The sequence below is a fragment of the Mesoplodon densirostris genome, chromosome 15 (assembly GCF_025265405.1).
Source record: "Mesoplodon densirostris isolate mMesDen1 chromosome 15, mMesDen1 primary haplotype, whole genome shotgun sequence".
Classification (NCBI taxonomy): domain Eukaryota; kingdom Metazoa; phylum Chordata; class Mammalia; order Artiodactyla; family Ziphiidae; genus Mesoplodon; species Mesoplodon densirostris.
Genome location: NC_082675.1, coordinates 35,967,719 through 35,987,453, shown reverse-complemented (window position 1 = coordinate 35,987,453; position 19,735 = coordinate 35,967,719). Strand labels below are relative to the sequence as shown.

General features: G+C 46.4%; 1 protein-coding gene and 1 non-coding gene across 2 annotated transcripts in view; one reads left to right on the top strand and one right to left on the bottom strand.

The window, feature by feature from the left end:
- The window catches only part of EMILIN2 (elastin microfibril interfacer 2), a 50,858-nt gene that overhangs the window by 23,404 nt on the left and 7,719 nt on the right, over positions 1 to 19,735 (top strand). The window contains 2 exon segments of the mRNA XM_060118358.1: positions 292 to 467; positions 6,931 to 8,841. Coding sequence (XP_059974341.1) covers positions 292 to 467; positions 6,931 to 8,841 — 2,087 coding nt within the window.
- Positions 2,842 to 2,948, bottom strand: LOC132503334 (U6 spliceosomal RNA). The gene has a single exon (XR_009534583.1). It is a non-coding gene; the product is annotated as a U6 spliceosomal RNA (small nuclear RNA).

Below are 19,735 nucleotides of genomic sequence, written 5' to 3'. Positions count from 1 at the left end.
AGTTTGTCGGTGAAATAAAAGCCCAGTTTGTGAACAATGTCCACATCCAATGAGATTCATGGGCCAAGTTTTTCTGAGTTTGTTTCTCCAGCCTTTAGTGGGAGGGGAGCTGGGGGCAGGTGGATGCAAGAGCTGGAGGAAGGAGGGGGCAGGGCTGGACTAGAGGAGACCAGTGATCCCCGCTGGGTCAGCCTGGAGAGCTGGAGCGTCTTCATTCGGGTTCAGCCAGGGGGGCCGGGGGTGTTTGCAACAGCGGCCAGTAAAGAGAGATGCCACCTTTTTCTTCGGCAGTTATCGTGTGAATGTCAGACCCAGATATGTCACCAGGTACAAGACGGTGACACAGTTGGAATGGAGGTGCTGCCCTGGCTTCAGGGGAGGAGACTGCCAAGAAGGTCCCAGAGACCCCGTGAAGACTCCCCGCCCCACACCCGCTCGGCCGAGAAACAGTGTGAAGAAAGCCACAGGTAACTTCTGACTTGGGCTCTGCTTTGCAGGCCGCCACTGCTCCTTCAAACTACAGGATTTATGAGTTACAGTGTGGAGCTTTCCAAGGTCTTCCCAAAACACGCATATATGCCTGCAGTAGACACATGGCACACAAATTTATTTGCAGAAGCAGTAGTGATCGGAAGACAAACTTTTAAAAAGTAAATTGCTTTGTTAGGGCCAACTGGTTGTGAAAGCCAAGGTCTTAGAGCGGGAGATGCTGCTGGTCTCAGGCTTGTGTCGCCTGAGGCACAGACAGAAGAGAGTCAAGTGTAACAAGGTAATGATGCTTGGGTTGTTTTTACTTTACTTTTCATGTACAAGCTCCCATAAACCTGAATTTGAAGAAACTAAAATTGTTTCTTTTTCAAAAAAAAAGGGTAAATAGAATCATTCTTATTCTGTTTGGGGTGAGATATTTGCAAAGCTAAGCCCCAAGTTAGAAGTGTCCAATGAGGCTGTTCTTAAATTTGATTTTGATTTTTTTTTTTTTTTTTTTTTGTGGTACGCGGGCCTCTCACTGTTGTGGCCTCTCCCGTTGCGGAGCACAGGCTCTGGACACGCAGGCTTAGCGGCCATGGCTCACGGGCCCAGCTGCTCCACGGCATGTGGGATCTTCCCGGACCGGGGCACGAACCCATGTCCCCTGCATCGGCAAGCGGACTCTCAACCACTGCGCCACCAGAGAAGCCCTGATTTTTTTTTTTTTTAAGTGAAGTAGCACAAACTCAATGAAGAGCTTAGAAAGCAATGATAATTTTCACCTTGGCTTTTAAGTGTAACATTTAAGAAACTGACTTTTATGGATAAAAAGATGTTGACATTTTATTCTACATCACTTTATCTTTCTTCTTTTTTAAAGTTCAGTGAGAAAAACCTAGATTTTCTTATAAGTTAAATGTTTAAGTCGTCTTTAAATGATTATATTTTCCCATGAGGTGTTTTCCGTTTGTTTTGGGGTATTTTTTTGTCTGCATTGGGTCTTCGTTGCTGTGCATGGGCTTTCTCTAGTTGTGGCGAGCGGGGGCTACTCTTCGTCGCGGGGCGCGGGCTTCTCACTGTGGTAGCTTCTCTTGTTGTGGAGCATGGGCTCTATGCGCATGGGCTTCAGTAGCTGCGGCCCACAGGCTCAGTAGTTGTGGCTCATGGGCTCTAGAGCGCAGGCTCAATAGCTGTGGTGCACGGGCTTAGTTGCTTCGCGGCATGTGGGATCTTCCCGGACCAGGGCTTGAGCCTGTGTCCCCTGCATTGGCAGGTGGATTCTTGACCACTGTGCCACCAGGGAAGAGTCCTGTGTTTTCGGTTTTGAAACTAGTGGTGTTTCCCAATATTGTCCGTAAAACAGATTTTAAAATAATTTTTATTATAAAAGTACTGCATATCTATTACAGAATGTTTATAGGAAAAATATTTAAGTACACATAATCTCACCACCAAATGACAAATACTGTTAACATTTTACTATAGAACACTATTCTCTTTTCTACTTGTGTGCATACATTTTGTTAAGGAAAAATTCATTCATTCATCCCACAAATATTTATTGAGCTTCTATATCTGTAGGCTCTATACTAGGTTCTTAGGAAAAGAGAAAATCAAGGCAGACACAGTCCCTGACTTCATGGAAGGCAGACACTAGACAAGTAGTGAGGGGGCATGTTGGATCATAGTGGACAGTTTATTTGTTTTGTTTAGTTTTACTTTTTATTTTATAAAAGTTTAAACATACATGTAGTTTAATGACTTCAGTAGCTTTATAAGGACTATTAGGAAAAGCACTGATTCCCTTTCTCTCCCACTTTCCCTTCTCAGGGGTAATTACTTTAAACTCTTTATTATTAAACTCTTTAAAAATTAAAAAAAATTGAAGTATAGATTTACAGTACTATATTAATTACAGGTATACAACATAGTGATTCAATATTTTTATAGATTATACTTCATTTAAAGTTATTGCAAAATAATGGCTATATTTCCCAGTGTTGTCCTTGTTTCTTATTTATTTTTTACATAGTTTGTACCTCTTAATCCTCTCCCTCTGTCTTGCCCCTCCCCCCTTCCTTCTCCCCACTGGTAACTACCAGTTTATTCTCTGTATCTGTGAGTTTGTTTCTGTTTTGTTATATACATCTATTTGTTTTATTTTTTAGATTCCACATATAAATGATAACACAGAGTATTTGTCTTTCTTTGTCTGACTTTTATTTCTCTAAGCATAAAACCCTTCAGATCCACCCATATTGTTGCAAATGGCATTGTTTCATTCTTTTTTATGGCTGAGCAATATCCCACTGTGTATATGTACCACATCTTCTTTATCCATTCATCTATCGATGGACACTTAGGTTGCTTAAAAATATGGAATGCTTCACAAATTTACCTGTCATCCTTGTGCAGGGACCATGCTAATCTTCTTTGTATCGTTCCAATTTTAGTAAATGTGCTGCTGAAGTGAGCACTACTTTAAACTCTTTAGATGGTCTTTTGGAATTTACCTCCACACCCCTTGACTTCTCATTATGGAAGGTGAGGATATAAGTCCCTTTCATCTAACATGGGGCTCCTATACTGCCATCCTTTCCATTCAGTTTTACTGTGTTTTTATCTGTTCAGTATTTATTGGTTACATTGTAGTAGTTATATAATGTTTACAGCTGAGCTCTGTAGTGTACTATGAATATGCTGCCTTTCCTACAGTGTTTTTGGATTTCTCTAGAGTTAATAAGTATGTTTTCCTTTGCTTGGTTTTCTATATTTTTATCCCTATTTCAAACCAGACTCTCCACTAGTTATCTACATGTCCCCTCGTTATGTTCAGACACATCAGTTTCATCCCCTTGAAGAAATCTCTCCTAGAGCCTTCTCACCTGCCCCACCTGGACTGGTCATCTGCTTGTCCTTGTTCACAGCTGCCACCCTGTGACCTTAACTGACTTCTCTCCCATCCATTCCCTCCTTCCTGTACCCCCTGCTTGCTCTTTCTCAGTTTATTCCCTTGTTTTGGTAGAGCACATCTTCTAGTAGTTTCATGAGAGGATTGCATGGGAGGTAAACTTTTTGATATTCTGAAAACATTTTTACTCCAGCTTCAGAATTCTAGGTTGGAAATAATTTTCCTTTAGAATTTTGAAAGCATCACTCAATTTTCTTCTAGTTTCCAAAAAGGAACGCTCCTACACTGTTGGTGGGAATGTAAATTGGTGCGGCCACTATGGAGAACAATATGGAGGTTCCTTAAAAAACTAAAAATAGAGCTACCATATGATCCAGCAGTCACACTTTTGGGCATATATCCAGATAAAACTATAATTTGAAAAGATACATGCACCCCAATGTGCATTGCAGCACTATTTACAATAGCCAAGACATGGAAGCAACCTAAGTGTCCATTGACAGGTGAATGGATAAAGAAGATGTGGCGTGTATATATACAATGGAATATTACTCAGCCATAAAAAGAATGAAATAATGCCATTTGCAGCAACATGGATGGATCTATAGATAATCATACTAAGTGAAGTAAGTCAGACAGAGACAAATATCATATGATATCACTTATACGTGAAATCTAAAAAAAAGGATACAAATGAACTTATTTGAAAAACAGAAAGAGACTCACAGACATAGAAAACAAACTTATGGTTACCAAAGAGGAAAACTGCGGTGGAGGGATAAATTGGGAATTTGGGATTCATATATACACACTACTATATATAAAATAGATAAAACAACAAGGACCTACTGTATAGCACATGGAACTATATTCAATATTTTTTAATAAACTATGTGGGAAAAGAACCTGAAAAAAGAATATATATACACATATATATATATGTGTATATATATATATATGTGTGTATATATATATATGTGTGTATATATATATGTGTATATATATATGTGTGTGTGTATATATATATGTATATATATATGTGTGTATATATATATGTGTGTGTGCATATATATATATATATATATATATATATATATATATATATCTGAATCACTTTGCTGTACACCTGAAACTAACACAACATTGTAAATCAACTGTACTTCAATTAAAATTTTTTTTCTTCTGGTTTCCAATGCACTGTGAAAATGCCCCAAACCATTCTGATTCCCAATTTTTTATATGTGACTTGGTTGGGGTTTGTTTTGCTTGTTTTGTTTTTTGCCATTTTAGTGGGATTTCAGAAGAGAAAGAAAGGAAGTGCTTAATCCTCAATCCACTATCATTATAATGAACGTACTGTTTTTGGAACTTATTTTTTAACTTCATGAAAAAACATCCATGTCATTAAATATACTACAATATCATCTCATGGCTTCATAGAGTGTGATTGTTTGGACATAATCCTGTACCGTTGGTCACTTAGACTGCAATTTTTCATTATTATAGATAGTATTTGAATGAGTATTTTTTCCTGTTAAATTTTTTGATTCATCCTTATTATTTACTAGAATAAATTTCTAGAAGTGTAATTGCAGAGTCAAAAGGATTCTAAGTATTTTGAAGCATTTGCCAAATTATCCTTCCAAAAAGTTGTAGCAATTCTTATAGTCACCAGCAGTATATGAAAAAAACATCTGCTTACATCCTGATCCTCCCACGCTTCTCCGGCCCTTTGAAAAAATTTCCTTTGCTCAGAACAGCATTTCATTTGTACGTGATTCAATGAATTTTATTTCTGGTGTCCTGAGATAGAATACATTTTTCAGTATGGAAAACAAGGTGTTCTTTCTAGTTTTCTCCTTGGGAATTTAGACACCTGAATTCCAGTCTTGGTTTTAACACTATGTTGATTTTAATGAATAATAACTGTTGATATGATCATCTGCAAAAGTTTAGAGGAGGAAAAAACAATAAACATTAAGCTCAAATATCAACAACATTCTAAATTTACTTCCAGTGTTTGTCAGTTTACATTAATACATTTTATTTCATTGTAATCTATGTTGTGTGTGACTTTTTCCACTTTACACGATATCGTCTGTAGGCTTGTCGATGGTATTCTAGTATTCCTTGTATTCTGTGTTCAAGGGCATGGTTTGCTGCTTATTCTCCTAGTGCCTCAGATTTTTTTTAAAAAATAAATTTATTTATTTAGTTTTGGCTGCGTTGGGTCTTCGTTGCTGCGTGCGGGCTTTCTCTAGTTGTGGTGAGCGGGGGCTACTCTTTGTTGCAGTGTGTGGGCTTCTCATTGCGGTAGCTTCTCTTGTTGCAGAGCACGGGCTCTAGGCATGTGAGATTCAGTAGTTGTGGCACACGGGCTCGGCAGTTTTGGCTCGCAGGCTCTGGAGCACAGGCTCAGTAGTTGTGGTACACGGGTTTAGTTGCTCCATGGCATGTGGGATCTTCCCGGACCAGGGCTCGAACCTGTGTTCCCTGCATTGGCAGACAGATTCTTAACCACTGCACTACCAGGGAAGTCCAGTGCCTCAGATTCTGATAACCTGCTTTTTGTTTAATTTATCTCTCTCTCTGTACGTTAGTTTATTTTCATTTTATGACTCATCACAATTATTTTATAATAATTTTTTTCTTTTGGACTGTTTCCTTGAAGGGTACATTTCTTAAAGTAGGATTATCAAAAATTGAATGTTTGAGGAATTCCTTGGCGGTCCAGTGGTTAGGGCTCTGTGCTTCCACTGCACGGGGCACAGGTTGGATCCCTGGTCCCAGAACTAGGATCCAGCAAGCCACGCCGGGCTTGGCCCCCAAAAAATTCAATGTTTGTATTCTTTGACTTAGTGACTCTCACTGCTTAGGGCCATGTAGCTCTGTTGTTGGGAGATGCCAGTAGACTCTGTTGCTTTATCCCTCATTTGCTGTTAGTTTCCCCAGCTGCATGACAGCACTGAACTATGTCCGTGAGCGTCTTTTAGCGCAGGGATGCTATTAAAAGTAAGTAAACATTTAGGGGTTGCTTGGAGGATAACTTGTTGCTCGTGTGATATCATACCACCCAACTGCTAATGGGTGGATCTCAAGTGGGTTCTTGTGGTTTTACAGAATGCAGTCAACCCCCGGGGTGTGGGTGCAGTTACTAATGTGGGAATGATGTGTGTTCATATGATAACGCAAATAAAGAATATTTCCCTTCAGGGTGAAAGAGGCCATTGAGTATCTATTATGTGCCATGTAAATATCCTCTTAACAACCCAAGAGGGAAGATAGTACCTCTGCTTCATAGATGAGGGGATTATAGTTCACAGAAGTGAGTTAACCTGCTCGAGGGCAGACTGTAAACAGCAGAGCCAGAATGCCCCTGGAGGTCTATTTTACTTAAAGCCCATAGTCTTTTCTACTCTAGCACAATAATTACCTGCAGTGAGAAGGGAGCTGTAAGTGAATCCCATGAATACCCGGTTTATTGTCTTTGCAGAAACTGGGTAAAGGTAGAGAATGTTAAGTCACGTCCAACTCTTTCTTTGTAACAGACAATGAACCAAGCCGAGTCTCAGAGCCTGAGAAGACTTTGTCACCAACTCCTGCAGCAGAACTAAATCGGACCGTAGGTCCAAAACAGGGGCCCCTAGAACTTCAGGAAAAGAAAATCCAGGTGCTTGAGGAGAAGGTTCTCCGACTCACAAGGACGGTTCTTGATCTCCAGTCTTCCATTGCTGGAGTGAATGAAAACCTCAAACACTCCATTCAGGATGATGCCAGCAAAATGCTGGCATCGTGGCTCAGTAACCTGCACCCCCAGCCGGCGCCTGACAGTGCTGTTGATGGAGAACCAGGAACAGTCCAGCTTCCTGGTGTCCTCGACAATAAGGAATCTGGCATGAAGGACATCAAGTCTGAATTGGCTGAAGTCAGGGATGCTCTGAAGACCAAGAGCAGCAAGCTGGAAGAGCTGGATGGGAAGGTGAAGGGCTACGCAGGGCAGCTCAGACAGCTCCAGGAGGCGGCCCAGGGCCCTACGGTCACCATGACGACCAACGAGCTCTACCAAGCGTATGTCGACAGTCAGATTGATGCCCTGAGAGAGGAGCTCATGGAGGGAATGGACAGGAAGCTGGCGGATCTGAAGAACTCGTGTGAGTATAAGCTCATTGGCCTCCAGCAGCACTGTGATGACTATGGGAGCAGCTACCTGGGAGTGATGGAGCTCATAGGAGAGAAGGAAGCCAACCTGAGAAAAGAAATCAGTGACCTTCGAGCCCGGGTCCAAGACCTTCCAACCAGGGCAAATTGCTGTGACGGTGCCGAGAATGGTGACTTTGGGCAACAGATCAAGGTGTTAGACCAGAAAATTGAAAGAGTTGCTGAAGCGACCAGAATGCTGAATGGACGACTAGACAATGAGTTTGACCGCCTCATAGTTCCAGAGCCAGATGTGGACTTTGATGCCAGATGGAATGAACTGGATGCAAGGATCAACGTGACAGAAAAGAACGCGGAGGAACACTGCTTTTACATTGAAGAAACCCTCCGGGGGACCATCAGTGGGGAGGTAGATGACTTGAAGCAGCTTCTTGATCAGAAAATACAGTCTCTGGAGGAGCGGCTCGGGGGCGCTCTCCTGGCGATGGCCAATGGCTCGGAGGCAGAACTTGCTCCCCCAGCGTCAGCCCCGCCTGGTGGGTCGGGGGCTGGGAACGGACAGGTCATGGTGGAGTTAAACCACCTGAAGGACAAAGTGCAAGTGGTGGAGGATATGTGCCTACAGAACTTCCAGGGAGAGCCTCGTGGGAGAGAAGATACTTTGCGAAACGGAGACCACCCTTCAGCAGGTGACACTTTGAGCCTTTTGAAATCTCTAAATGACACAATGCATAGGAGGTTTCAAGAAACCGAGCGTAGCATCCAGAGACTTCAACAGGATTTTAGTTTTCTTTATTCTCAACTAAACCACACAGAAGACCACGTGAGTCATCTTCATAATGAGCTGAGCAGTGGTAGAGAAGGTAAAAAGGCTGCAGGACGTGGGTCTTCTAAGGGGGGTGAGCCCCTCCCGTCTTCCCCGGCTGCCTCGGTGCATTGCTGCAACCAGCTGGAGGAGAGGTGGCAGCGGCTGCAGGGCCAGGTCCTCGCCGAGCTGGACACTTGCAAGGAGAAGACACACGGGGTCCAGAGGGGGGTCTCCGTGGTGGAGGACAGGGTGTCTCATATGGAGAAAACCTGCAGCAAACTGGACTCCATCTCAGGAAGTCTTCAGAAAATCAAGGAAGGGCTCAACAAGCATGTCAGCAGCCTCTGGAGTTGTGTCAGGCAGATGAACGGGACGCTCCAGGCACATTCCAGAGACATCTCTGGCCTGAAGAATTCAGTCCAGCAGTTCTATAGCCATGTTTTCCAGATTTCTACTGACTTGCAAGATCTGATCAGATTTCAACCATCGGCAAGTAAGTGGACCTTTACAATTCCATTTCTTGTAATTGTTTGCAACACGTATTATGCTAGATTTTGGATGGTTTATGGAATTAACTACATCACTGCTAACCAAAGTGTGCTTCATAGATGGGGGCCAGTTTGTGAATCGTTTGGTGCTGGGTAAAATTAAGGCAAATACCAACAGTGAGAGAAAGTATTTAGAAACTTTTAACATAATTTGACATCACCGTAGCATTCAAGCACACTATCTGTGCATTTTGCAAATTATCAGCTGACAACAAATTGAAAACACAAAAGGAAAACTGGTCCTTCCCCACAGGTAGGTGGTAGAAGGTTGATCTATACTATCATGTCTGTGAGCTTAGAGTTGGGGTCAGATTGTGGCATAACAGCTTGGGGCAGTGGATACGTTGTCTTGTTTTCTACTCAGGGAGTCTCCCGGGTGTGTGTCCATTCACCTCTGTGTGAGCGTCACTTTTGTTTGCTGGTGTCATTATAATCTCTGTCATTATCATGACAGAGCTTCCTCTTTGAGCATCCTCTTGTTCCCTAAAATCTAGGGCCTACATGATGGCAGGTAGAATGCGTTGTATTCCTTTCCAAAGACAGAGACAGGACCGTGGACAAAAGCACTTTAGGGGCAGAAACTGTTTAAAGCCCCGTAGTGTCCAGAACAAGGACTCTCATAAGTTGCGCTTAGGGCAATGCTGGCTACACATGACACACTCGACAAATGTTTGTTGAATGAATGAATGAGTTGAATGAATGAATGGCCCCTTAATAGTATTGAGGGATATATTCAAGTTAATTTCTGTTATTTGGGGGTTCAGCACATCATTCCTGAAGGATAGAGCATCCCTTGTACCTGGATTCAGTAGCCTCAGTACTGAGCCAGCCTTTTCTAATGGATGCGGGAGGGATGAGCGGGGAGCTCACATTGATTGAGCGCTTTTTATTTGAGTCCGCACTGACCTAGTCCCCTCAGGGATGTGTTCCAAGGTCGCACAGCTGGGAAGTGGTGGAGGTGGGGTGAGGACCCCCGGCGCTGTCCTCCAGGCCTGCACACATCTCCCCTATGTCTCCCAGAGATGAACGCACACTTACTGGGTCCAGGAGGACTTGGGGAGGGCCAGCCATGTGCCCGAAAGGACCCCACTTCCTGACCAGTGCTGTCTTCTTTGTTGGCCTTTATCACCTTTCCACCTTGCTCAGCTCCAGGTGACGAAGGCCCTTAACTGTTGATGCAAGTTCCTGGCCTGGTGTGTGCTGGTAGAATTTTAGGATCGGGTCCCAGCTGAGACTTATAGCCTGAGAAGGGGAGGCTGGAGCCGGAGAAGAAGAGGAGGCCTGGCCTGGCCGGGGAGAGCCCGGGCCTGGCCCCCAGGAGGCAGGAGGGTCCCAGGTGGTGGGTGGGAAGTGCTTTGAACCTTTCCAGAGATAAGGAGTTTGTAGATAAGGAAGTATCCAGGCAGTCCGGATATTTATAACCCTCCCCCTCCCCTCCCCCCAGGCCCACGCACCTCCCCTATCTCTGGAATGTTGGGTAAAGGCCACACAGGACTATGTGTGTATTCATAGAATGATTGTCCCTCATGGTGACAGTTCTGTCTGGACTGTGCTTTATAACAACAGATTGAACCAGATATTTCCAGTTGATTTGCAGTTCCCAGGCAGCGTGGGAAGCTGTGTTAACTCCTTCACGCTTGGCTGTGAAAGCAGGGGTCGGGGGTGAGTGCCTTTAAAGAGAATGTGGCTTCCAAAAGATGATCCTTTTGGAATGAACTCATTGTTGTGAGTGTAGGAAGCATGGATTTCTGAGAATTTCATTGATTGAAAAGAGACAAACAGGCAGAGTCTATCCATCCTTGCAGTGCATCCAGGTCTAGGAGAACCTGAGCATGAGAGGTCTGTGGGTGAATCTGGAGTTCAGGTCCCATGGACCAGTTAAGAGTCAACAGTACAGGGGCTTCCCCGGTGGCGCAGTGGTTAAGAATCCGCCTGCCAGTGCAGGGGACACGGGTTCAAGCCCCAGTCTGGGAAGATCCCAAATGCTGCGCCACAACTACTGAGCCTGTGCTCTAGAGCCTGAGAGCCACAACTACTGAAGCCCGCGCGCCTAGAGCCCATGCTCTGCAACAAGAGAAGCCACCGCAATGAGAAGCCCGTGCACTGCAACGGAGAAAGAGTCAACAGTACATTTATTGAGCACCTACTATGTGCAGGGCTCTGTGAGGGGTGCAGAGGTGAGTAGCATGACCCTCACCCTCCAGGCGTTTTCAGTCACGGGGGTACCGACATGCACCGGTCTGCAGAGAGGATGAATGAGGTGGTGTGTCAAGGCCCAGTGAGTGGTGTCAGGGTTTATCCTTTTAGTTCATTGGATCCTACCGAACCCGTACTTTGTGGGAGTAATGAGCTATGTCTGTGGAGTATGTGGATGTGTGACAGTGTGTGTGACAGTGACATTCTTAGGGGAAACAGGCAGACAGAGATGGTCACGGGCACAGGCACATGGCCACTGTGGGAGTCAGGGAGGGCTTCTCGGAGGAGGGAGCCTCCAAGGATGAGGAGGTTGAGAGTTCAGAGGCTGGTGGGGTGAAGGGTGAGGTGGAGTGATGAGAGAAGCTTCTGGAAGCAGGCGTTACTGGAGCTCATACTGAGGGGTGGGTAGGGTTCAGCAAAGCAGGATGGGAGGACATACCTGCTGAGGAGTTGTGTGAATGGGCCCGTTATTTACTGCTGTGTGACAGCCTACCCCAAATCTTGGTGGCTTAAAGCAACAAAGCTGTATCATTTTCCATTTTTCTGCAGGGCAGGAAACTGGCTTGGCAGTTCTGCTCCATTTGGTGTCAGCGTGAGTCACTCACTCAGCTGCAGTCAGGGGGCTGGTGGGCCCGGCTAGGCTGGGAGGTCCAGGCAGATGGGTCATGTGTCCGGTGCCTCAGGGGTCCCTCCACACGGCCATCCTCTGTCTCTTCGTGTGGCTGACTTGGGCCTCCTCACAGCAGGTGGTCTCGGATAGTCAGACTTATCACATGGTGAAAGCCGAAGCCTCTTCCAGGCGAGGCCCCGAGCTGGCATGGTGTCCCTTCTGCCACATTCCATTGGTCAAGGCAAGGTGATGCGGCTGGTGGACGTCGGGACAGAGGGAATATTAGTGATAGTCGTCATCTCTCCCACTGCGAGCCAAGGTCCAGAGCTGAGAAAGCAGGATGTAGCCACAAGAAGCCACATTGCTGGGCCAGGGACTCACACTCTGCTGTGTCTACTGCCCTGTTCACAGACCCCATTCTTTTCTTTAGAAGCACCCGGAGGGGGCGGAACTACCCACGAGGCAGCTGGGGGAGCAGAATGGGCTTCAGCGGACGCTCAGATAGATCCGAGCCTCTTTGTTACCTGCCACTCCCTGCATCGTTGGTGCAGATGTTCTTCCCTGGGGTTTAAAAGAGATTCTTGAGATTTTTTTAAAATTGATTTTTATTGGAGTCGAGTTGATTTACAATGTTGTGTTAGTTACTGCTGTGCAGCAAAGTGAATCCGTTATACATATCCACTCTTTTTTAGATTCTTTTCCATACAGGTCATTACAGAGTATTGAATAGAATTCCCTGTGCTACACAGTAGGTTCTTATTACTTATCTATTTTATTTTATATAGAGTAGTGTGTATATGTCAATCCCAATCTCCCAATTTATCCCTCTGATTCTTGAGATTATATACCAAACAAAAATGTTTGGTTACTTTTTTGGACGGAAGGTCCATGTCTGTCATATAGGACTCAGAGCACTGCCTAACTTCCTTTTTTTTTTTTTTGGTTAATTAATTAATTAATTTAGTTTTGGCTGCTTTGTTTCTTCGTTGCTGTGTGCAGCTTTCTCTAGTTGCGGCAAGCAGGGGCTACTCTTCATTGCGGGGCATGGGCTTCTCATTGTGGTGGCTTCTCTTGTTTGCCGAGCACGGGCTCTAGGCGCGCAGGCTTCAGTAGTTGCCAGTAGTTGCAGCATGTGGGCTCAGTAGTTGTGGCTCACGGACTCTAGAGCACAGGCTCAGTAGTTGTGGCACACGGGCTTAGTTGCTCTGTGGCATGTGGGATCTTCCCACACCAGGGCTCGAACTCGTGTCCCCTGCACTGGCAGGCAGATTCTTAATCACTGCACCACCAGGGAAGCCCAGCACTGGCTAACTTCTAAAAGGTGAAGAACCACTGTATTTTCATGACTGTCTCACCTTAACTGATCTGTGACGTGGGTGTGACACCCCTCTCCTGGGCCCCATATGCCCCACCCCTTCATTTATATAGTCACTCATTCAACAGATACTTACTGAGTCATGTCCTAGGGCTGGCGTTTCAGCCCTGAAGGACCTTACACTCTAGTGCGTAAGACACGTAATGCACAGCCCAGCAAATGAAGATCTGATTTCAGCTGGTGATCAGTGTGTGGGGAAAGACCCAACAGAGAAGGTGATAGAGGACGGGGGAGTTGGTATTTTAGATCAGAGGTCGAGGAGGGTTGCTCAGTGGAGATGACATTTGAGCAGAGACATAAATAAGACGAGGGAGCGAGCCCTGCAGAGATCTGTGTTCCCGGCAGAGGGAAAAGCATGTTCAAAGGCCCTGAGGCAGGAATGTGTTTGTCCTGATTGAGGGCTCAGAATGCCAGTTTGATCAGGTCTGTGAGCAAGGGGGAAAGTCATAGGCAGTGAGGTCAGGGAGTAGGAATCAGATGAGGTGGGATTTTATAGGCTGTGATAACGGATTTGGATTTTAAGTATCATGAGAAACTCTTGGAGAATTTAGAGCCAGGAAGTGATTATTATTTCCCAGGTTTGCAATCCCAGCTACTCTACACACTCTCTGTGACTTTGGGCAAGTTATTTATCTACTTGATGTCTCACTTTCTATACCTGTTAACTGGAGAGAATCATGATAATAATACTTCAAAAAGTTAGTATGAGGATTAATATTCCTAACTAGTGGAGTATTAAATAGTGCCTGGCACCTGGTAATCCCTCACTAAATACCAGCTGTGATGTCGACCCTCCGTCCCCTATGGTGGGTGTTCATGCTGCTCCTGGGTGAACTTCTCTCTTCCTCTTCCTACCAGGCCCCGGGCCTGCAGCCACAGAGGAGTGCGAGCAGGCTTGTCCACACCGCAGACGTGGGATGGGAGCCCTGGGTGTGGGGCTCCTGGCTGCTCTGTCAAATGTTTCTAGAAAGCCAGAGGGTTTTGTTCTTTCCCTTCTTTCCCTTTCCTTTTCTTCTTTTCTAAACTGGGAGTCAGGTAGAAAGTGTAAAAAGCCTAGAAATCTCCCCTTCCTAGCATTCAGGATTCATGTTCAAATAAATTAGCTTCTGAAGGGCAAGGAGATGGGGAAATCCTTTGTTCTTCTGTGGATGTGGCCCTGGGCTTTGGCCTTCTATGCCCCGTCACACTGGCTCCTGTTTTCAGTGTTGGTTCTTCACACCATCTCCCCAGCACCGTCCCTTTCCTTTAGCTGCAACTTGTCCCCAAGTTGACTGAAATTGTCAGGTAGGGGTCGCTCTGTCACTGGCAGCTCCAGGGTCTGCTCCCAGCATGGCTGAAAGCCAGAGTCTGCTTTCTGCCGGGCCCGGGACCAGACTGTGACGTTTCTGCTGTTCCCCTCCCAGTTGGGACATAAGGGGAGTTCCCGTTGCTGAGAAACCTGGGGCTCCCACCCGAGCCGAGATGGAGCGGAGGAATAGTCCGCGCGTCAGGGAAGCGCTCCTCCCCTGCACCACGGCTCCAGCCCTGCGCCACGGCTCCAGGAAGGGCCGTGCCTGCCGGCCGGCGCGACACTGTTTCAGCACACTCCAGTGACGGCGGCACTGCTTCCTCTTTCTAATCTGCCACCTCTTCTGCAAATGTCTTAGGGCGATTTCTCATAAATACTTTTTTTCTCTCTTCTTTTAAATTTTAGTTTTGTTGGAGTGGAGTTGATTTACAATGTTGTGTTAGTTTCAGGTGTACAGCAAAGTGATTCAGTTATACACATACATATATTCATTCTTTTTTTTAGATTCTTTTCTCATATAGGTGATCCCAGAATACTGAGTAGAGTTCCCTGTGCTATACAGTAGGTCCTTGTTGGTTATCTGTCGTATCTAGTAGTGTGTGTGTGTTCATCCCAAGCTCCTGATTTATCCCTCTCCCCCTGACATTTCCCCTTTGGTAAACACAAGTTTGTTTTCGATATCTGTAAGTCTGATTCTGTTTTGTAAATAAGTTCATTTGTTTCATTTTTACAAAATTTGATTCCACATATGAGTGATAGCATATGATATTTGTCTTTGACTTACTTCACTTAGTATGATAATCTCTAGGTCCATCCATGTTATTGCAAATGGCATTATTTCATTCTTTTTTATGGCTGAATAGTATTCCATTGTCATCTTTATCCATTCCTCTGTCGATGAACATTTAGGTTGCTTCCATGTCTTGGCTATTGTAAATAGTGCTGCAGTGAACATTGGGGTGCATGTATCCTTTCAGATGATGGTTTTCTCCAGATAGATGCCCAGGAGTGGGATTGCTGGATCATATGGTAGTTCTATTTTTAGCTTTGAATTATATTAATAACGTTTCATTCAGGGGTATTACAGATTTAAGAATCCCATCTTTATCCACTTGCTTAGCCTAAGCTGCACTGTAAGAATGAAGAAACACAGATTTTTCAAATAAGCATTTAACCGTAAAGCATGGCCAGGGGAAGTGTGGCCTGATGCCAGTGTTATGACAGTTTGGGCCCTCAACTTGAAATTGGCTGAGTTTGGGGCCAGTGTAGGTCCAAGATACTATGATGGAGTAAGTCAGAGTTTTATACATACATAAAGGCTAAACAAACTGCCCACACTCAGACCACACCAACTCCAGACGATACCTGCCCTTTTGCCCTGTGAGCATCTGGTTGTTGTAAAGCTCTTTAGTTGGTGAAAATTGCAGCTGCTTTTCTCCATCTTAACTTTAGAACTGCCATGCTCCGGGAGGGCTCTCCCACAGCTGCGTGCAGAATCCTCTGCGAGCTTTACAAAAATAAGGACTCCGGGCTCACTCGGGAGATTCCTGCTCAGCAGGGATGAGGTCAGATCCAGGAATTTGTACTTAAATTTGTAATTAAAACAAAGAACCCCCTAGCTCTGGTCCCAGAAGTGGAAGGCAGGCCCCCTCAGAGGCGGCACCGGGGCTGCTGTGCCCAGAAAGAAGAGAAGCGGGGGCGGGAGGGCGGTGAGGAGAGAGGATGAGATCCCGGACTTGACCGAGCGCCACCCACGCAGGCTCCACCGTGGCGTGCGCGTCCACTGAGGGACTCCGCTCTTCGCTGTTGATGTGTCTCCTTAGGCCTTGACTACTACCGCTTTATAGTGAGTCTGAAAATCAGGTAGATCCTCTCTCTGCATTTCCATATACAACTTAGAATCAGCTTGTGAATTTCTACCAAAAAAAAAAAAAAAATCCCCCAGTGATGCTGATGCTTGGGTCGGCCTCTCTGGGATTCAGTGACATCGAATGACTCTCCGTCCCAAATGAGCTGCCCCCGGTGTCAACAGGAGCGGCCGGAGCCGTCTCTGTGTCAGTGTTCTCTAGGTTGTACTTTTCAGAAATGTCGACCTGTTTCCCCCTGTTTCCCCTGTTGAGGCTTATTCCACGGGCTTCCGTGTGATCACATCTGGACTCCTTTCTCGGCTGGGCCAGTGGGCTCTGTCCTCTAGAGGAAGAGTCAGTCCGGGCCCTTCTGTGATGGAACCACAGCGCCCCTTGGATGAGCTTGAATGCTTTTCCTCTCCGTTCCAACCAAAGCCCAAAGCAGCATTTCGACTGCCATTTGCTCAGAGTAGGACCGTTCCTGCGAACGCGTGGTTTCCCTTCCTCTGCTGTCAGGGGAGCAGTGCAGGGTTTCTGTGGGTTGTCTCCCCAGTCCTGAGAGTCCTTCACATGCCTCCACGGCCTGTCTTCCCTCAGCCTTTCTGCAGGGAGAGCAGCAAGCGTCTCCTCGGAAGCCCCTGCCTCGTGCCCGCCCTGTGCCGGTCAGTGAGAGCACCCCGGTCCCGCAGAACCTCCTGCTGAGCCTCGCGTTTCTCAGGCGCTTCCCAAGAACTGAGCTTTGCCAGGCAGTGTGGCCCTCCGTCTACTTAGCCTGCTGTATGTCAGCATGTGGATGGGTTTTTTTTAAAGTCAGAAGTCTTGGGAATTCCCTGGAAGTCCAGTGGTTAGGACTCCACACTGTCACTGCTGAGGGCACAGGTTCAGTCCCTGGTCGAGGAACTAAGGTCCTGCAAACTGTGCGGCGTGGCAAATGAATGAATGAATGAATGAATGAAAGAAAATATGAAGTCAGAAGACTTGATTGACATCTTTAAAATAGTCCCCTGGAGTTGCAGGGTTTGGTCAGCAGACACACCCTTGGGATGCCAGGCAGCTTAGCTTCCCCCCAACTGGGAATTGCCCTTAACATTTGCACAGTGTTTTACAGTCAGGGACGCGCCCCTGCACCCATCACTTCATCTGATTGGCACCGATTCCGCCTGCTTGTCAGGAGGCTTTGCCAGTTTAGCCCAAGGATGGCTGAGCTTTTAACTCGGGAGGTTTTTGTGGTTTTCCCTCAGCCACGCCACCAACAAGACTCTGACATCCAAGGCCCGTGTCTGTCCCCGCATCCCTGCTCTGTGACAAGATACCACCAAGTTGCCAGGCACAGCCACGGGGCTGGAACTTGGGCGATTTAGCTGCCACTCTGCAGGGTTCTCTGGCGGCTGCAGGAGGAGCCAGACCACCCAGGCTCCTGAGAGCGGAGGAAGGCATGTCGGTCTCGTGGATTCTTGCGGATTTCCTTAGGCAGGTCTTTGTCTTAGCAAAGTTGAAATTGGCTTTTAATAAGAACTTTAATGGAGAGGGAGTGGCCTTTCCTACACGGTGTCAGGTCCATCCTTGGTAAGGCTGTGGCCCTGCCCATCCCACACACAGTGGCACAAGGCCACACTGTGGCGTCAGGACCAACGCCTTGGGGCAAGTTCTGGAACAAAAGCAAGCACACGTATGGCTGATCATTCCTCGCACGTGAAACATGGGCAGCAACACTTGGCTCTTAGGAGGAACTCAGTACAAATGGTCACTCTCTGGATTAGAAACACATGTTTGCTTTGGAAAGACGTTGACTGCCAGAGTTATCTTCCCAGAATGAGCAAGATGCTGTCCTGTCTTTGTTACAACCATGTAATAAATGTGTGCATTAGAAATACCACGTGATGCACTGGGCTGAGCCTGTGCTGGAGGCCAGGGCTGGGGAGCAGTCTGGATCCAGCCAGGGCCGCTTTCTCATGACCGTCTTTGCTGTGATGTGAGTGGTGTTTTGGAGCCGCCTGTCCTGAGCAGCGTGCTGGATGGACTCCCCATGGAGATTGGTGGAGGATATTTGGCCCAAGCAGGTTGTTCATTTGTTTCCCTCTACCTTCCACTTGCTATGACAAGCCTGGGTGTTGAGGGAGTGATGAACGTAAAAGAGAACCATCACTGACTCTAGGTACTGGCATTGCCCTTATAGGACCCCAGAATGATTATCGTTGGCAAAATTAGGGCACCTAATTTAATGGTTGGCAGGAGTGAGGGTGCAGCCCATGGTACCTGCTGTACTTCCAGCCTTCCTTCAGTCACCAAATACTTAGATGTCTCAATGTCACGTGCCAGGCCCTGGGGATAAAAGATCATTAAAATGTGTCTTCAAGTGCTCATCATCCAGCAAGAAAGGAGAGATGTAAAAAACCGAAAAGACCCCTGAGAGGCCAAAATGGTTCATGGTTCGGAGGCAGGATGTTCAGGCCCTACTGGGCAGATTCATGACGGCTTCACGAGGAGGGGGTATCTGAACCGGGACTGCAGGGAGAGGTGTGTTTCGGTGAGGGCACCTGAAGAGGCATTTTAGGGAGTGCGAACAGCAAAGCACAAAGGCAGGAATGCTCAGATGAGAGCCGGGCCCCAGTGGGGGTACTGAAGGTGGCAGGAGGCGATGGGACAGGGGCTGGGGACACGGACGACAGAGGAGATTCTGTTGGATTTTATGAGCAGTGGAGGACAACCGGAGATTTCTGAGCCGGGAAGATGACTAGGATGCGTTCTGAGAGTATTCTGAGAAAGGTGTGGAGGAAGGACCCAAAGGACGATTCAAAATTAGAATCAGCTGGACTTAGCCCAGATCGGGGTGTGTGTGATAAGCAAGAGCACCTGGACTAGGTGATGGGGCAAGTGACAGACGGGGGGGGGTGCTTCAGAGAAAAAGGGCTGCTTTGAAGGGTTTGGGGGGGATAGGTACAAAAATAAGGACCCGGTTGAGGGGCTTTACTTGGCTATTTTTAGGTGCTTTGTCAACTGTAATTCATTGAGGGTTGTAGGACTGAGGAAAAGTACTTGTTTTTAAATTTTGGGTGGAGACACATAAACGTGGGCTGAAGGGAAGGAGCTGGTGGGGTGGAAGGAAAGAGACGGAGGAGAGAGGAGGGATGCTGGAGGAGCATCTCCAGCAGAGAAGGGAGGTGGGGCTAGGGCAGGAGCCTGCACCCCTGGGAGGGAGGCCAGCTTGTGAGCCTGGAAACAGCGTGAGGAGGGAGGGGAGACAGACAAGGAAGGACCTGAGCTTGGGCTGGAGGGAAAAGAGTTTAGAGACAGGCCCTGGGTGTCTTCCATAATTATGTCTTATAAAAATGAAATAGTTCTGAGAAGTTTATAATGAAAACCAGCTTTCCTGCCCCCTTTTCCCTGTTACCCTTCTCACCCCAGAGGTGGCCACGTGCCACTCTTTCAGGTGTTTTCTCCCCCTGATGTTTGCCATCAATTTATTAGCTTTAGATCTCTCTATATGGGTATTATTTGACATTATATATATTACTTATCAGCT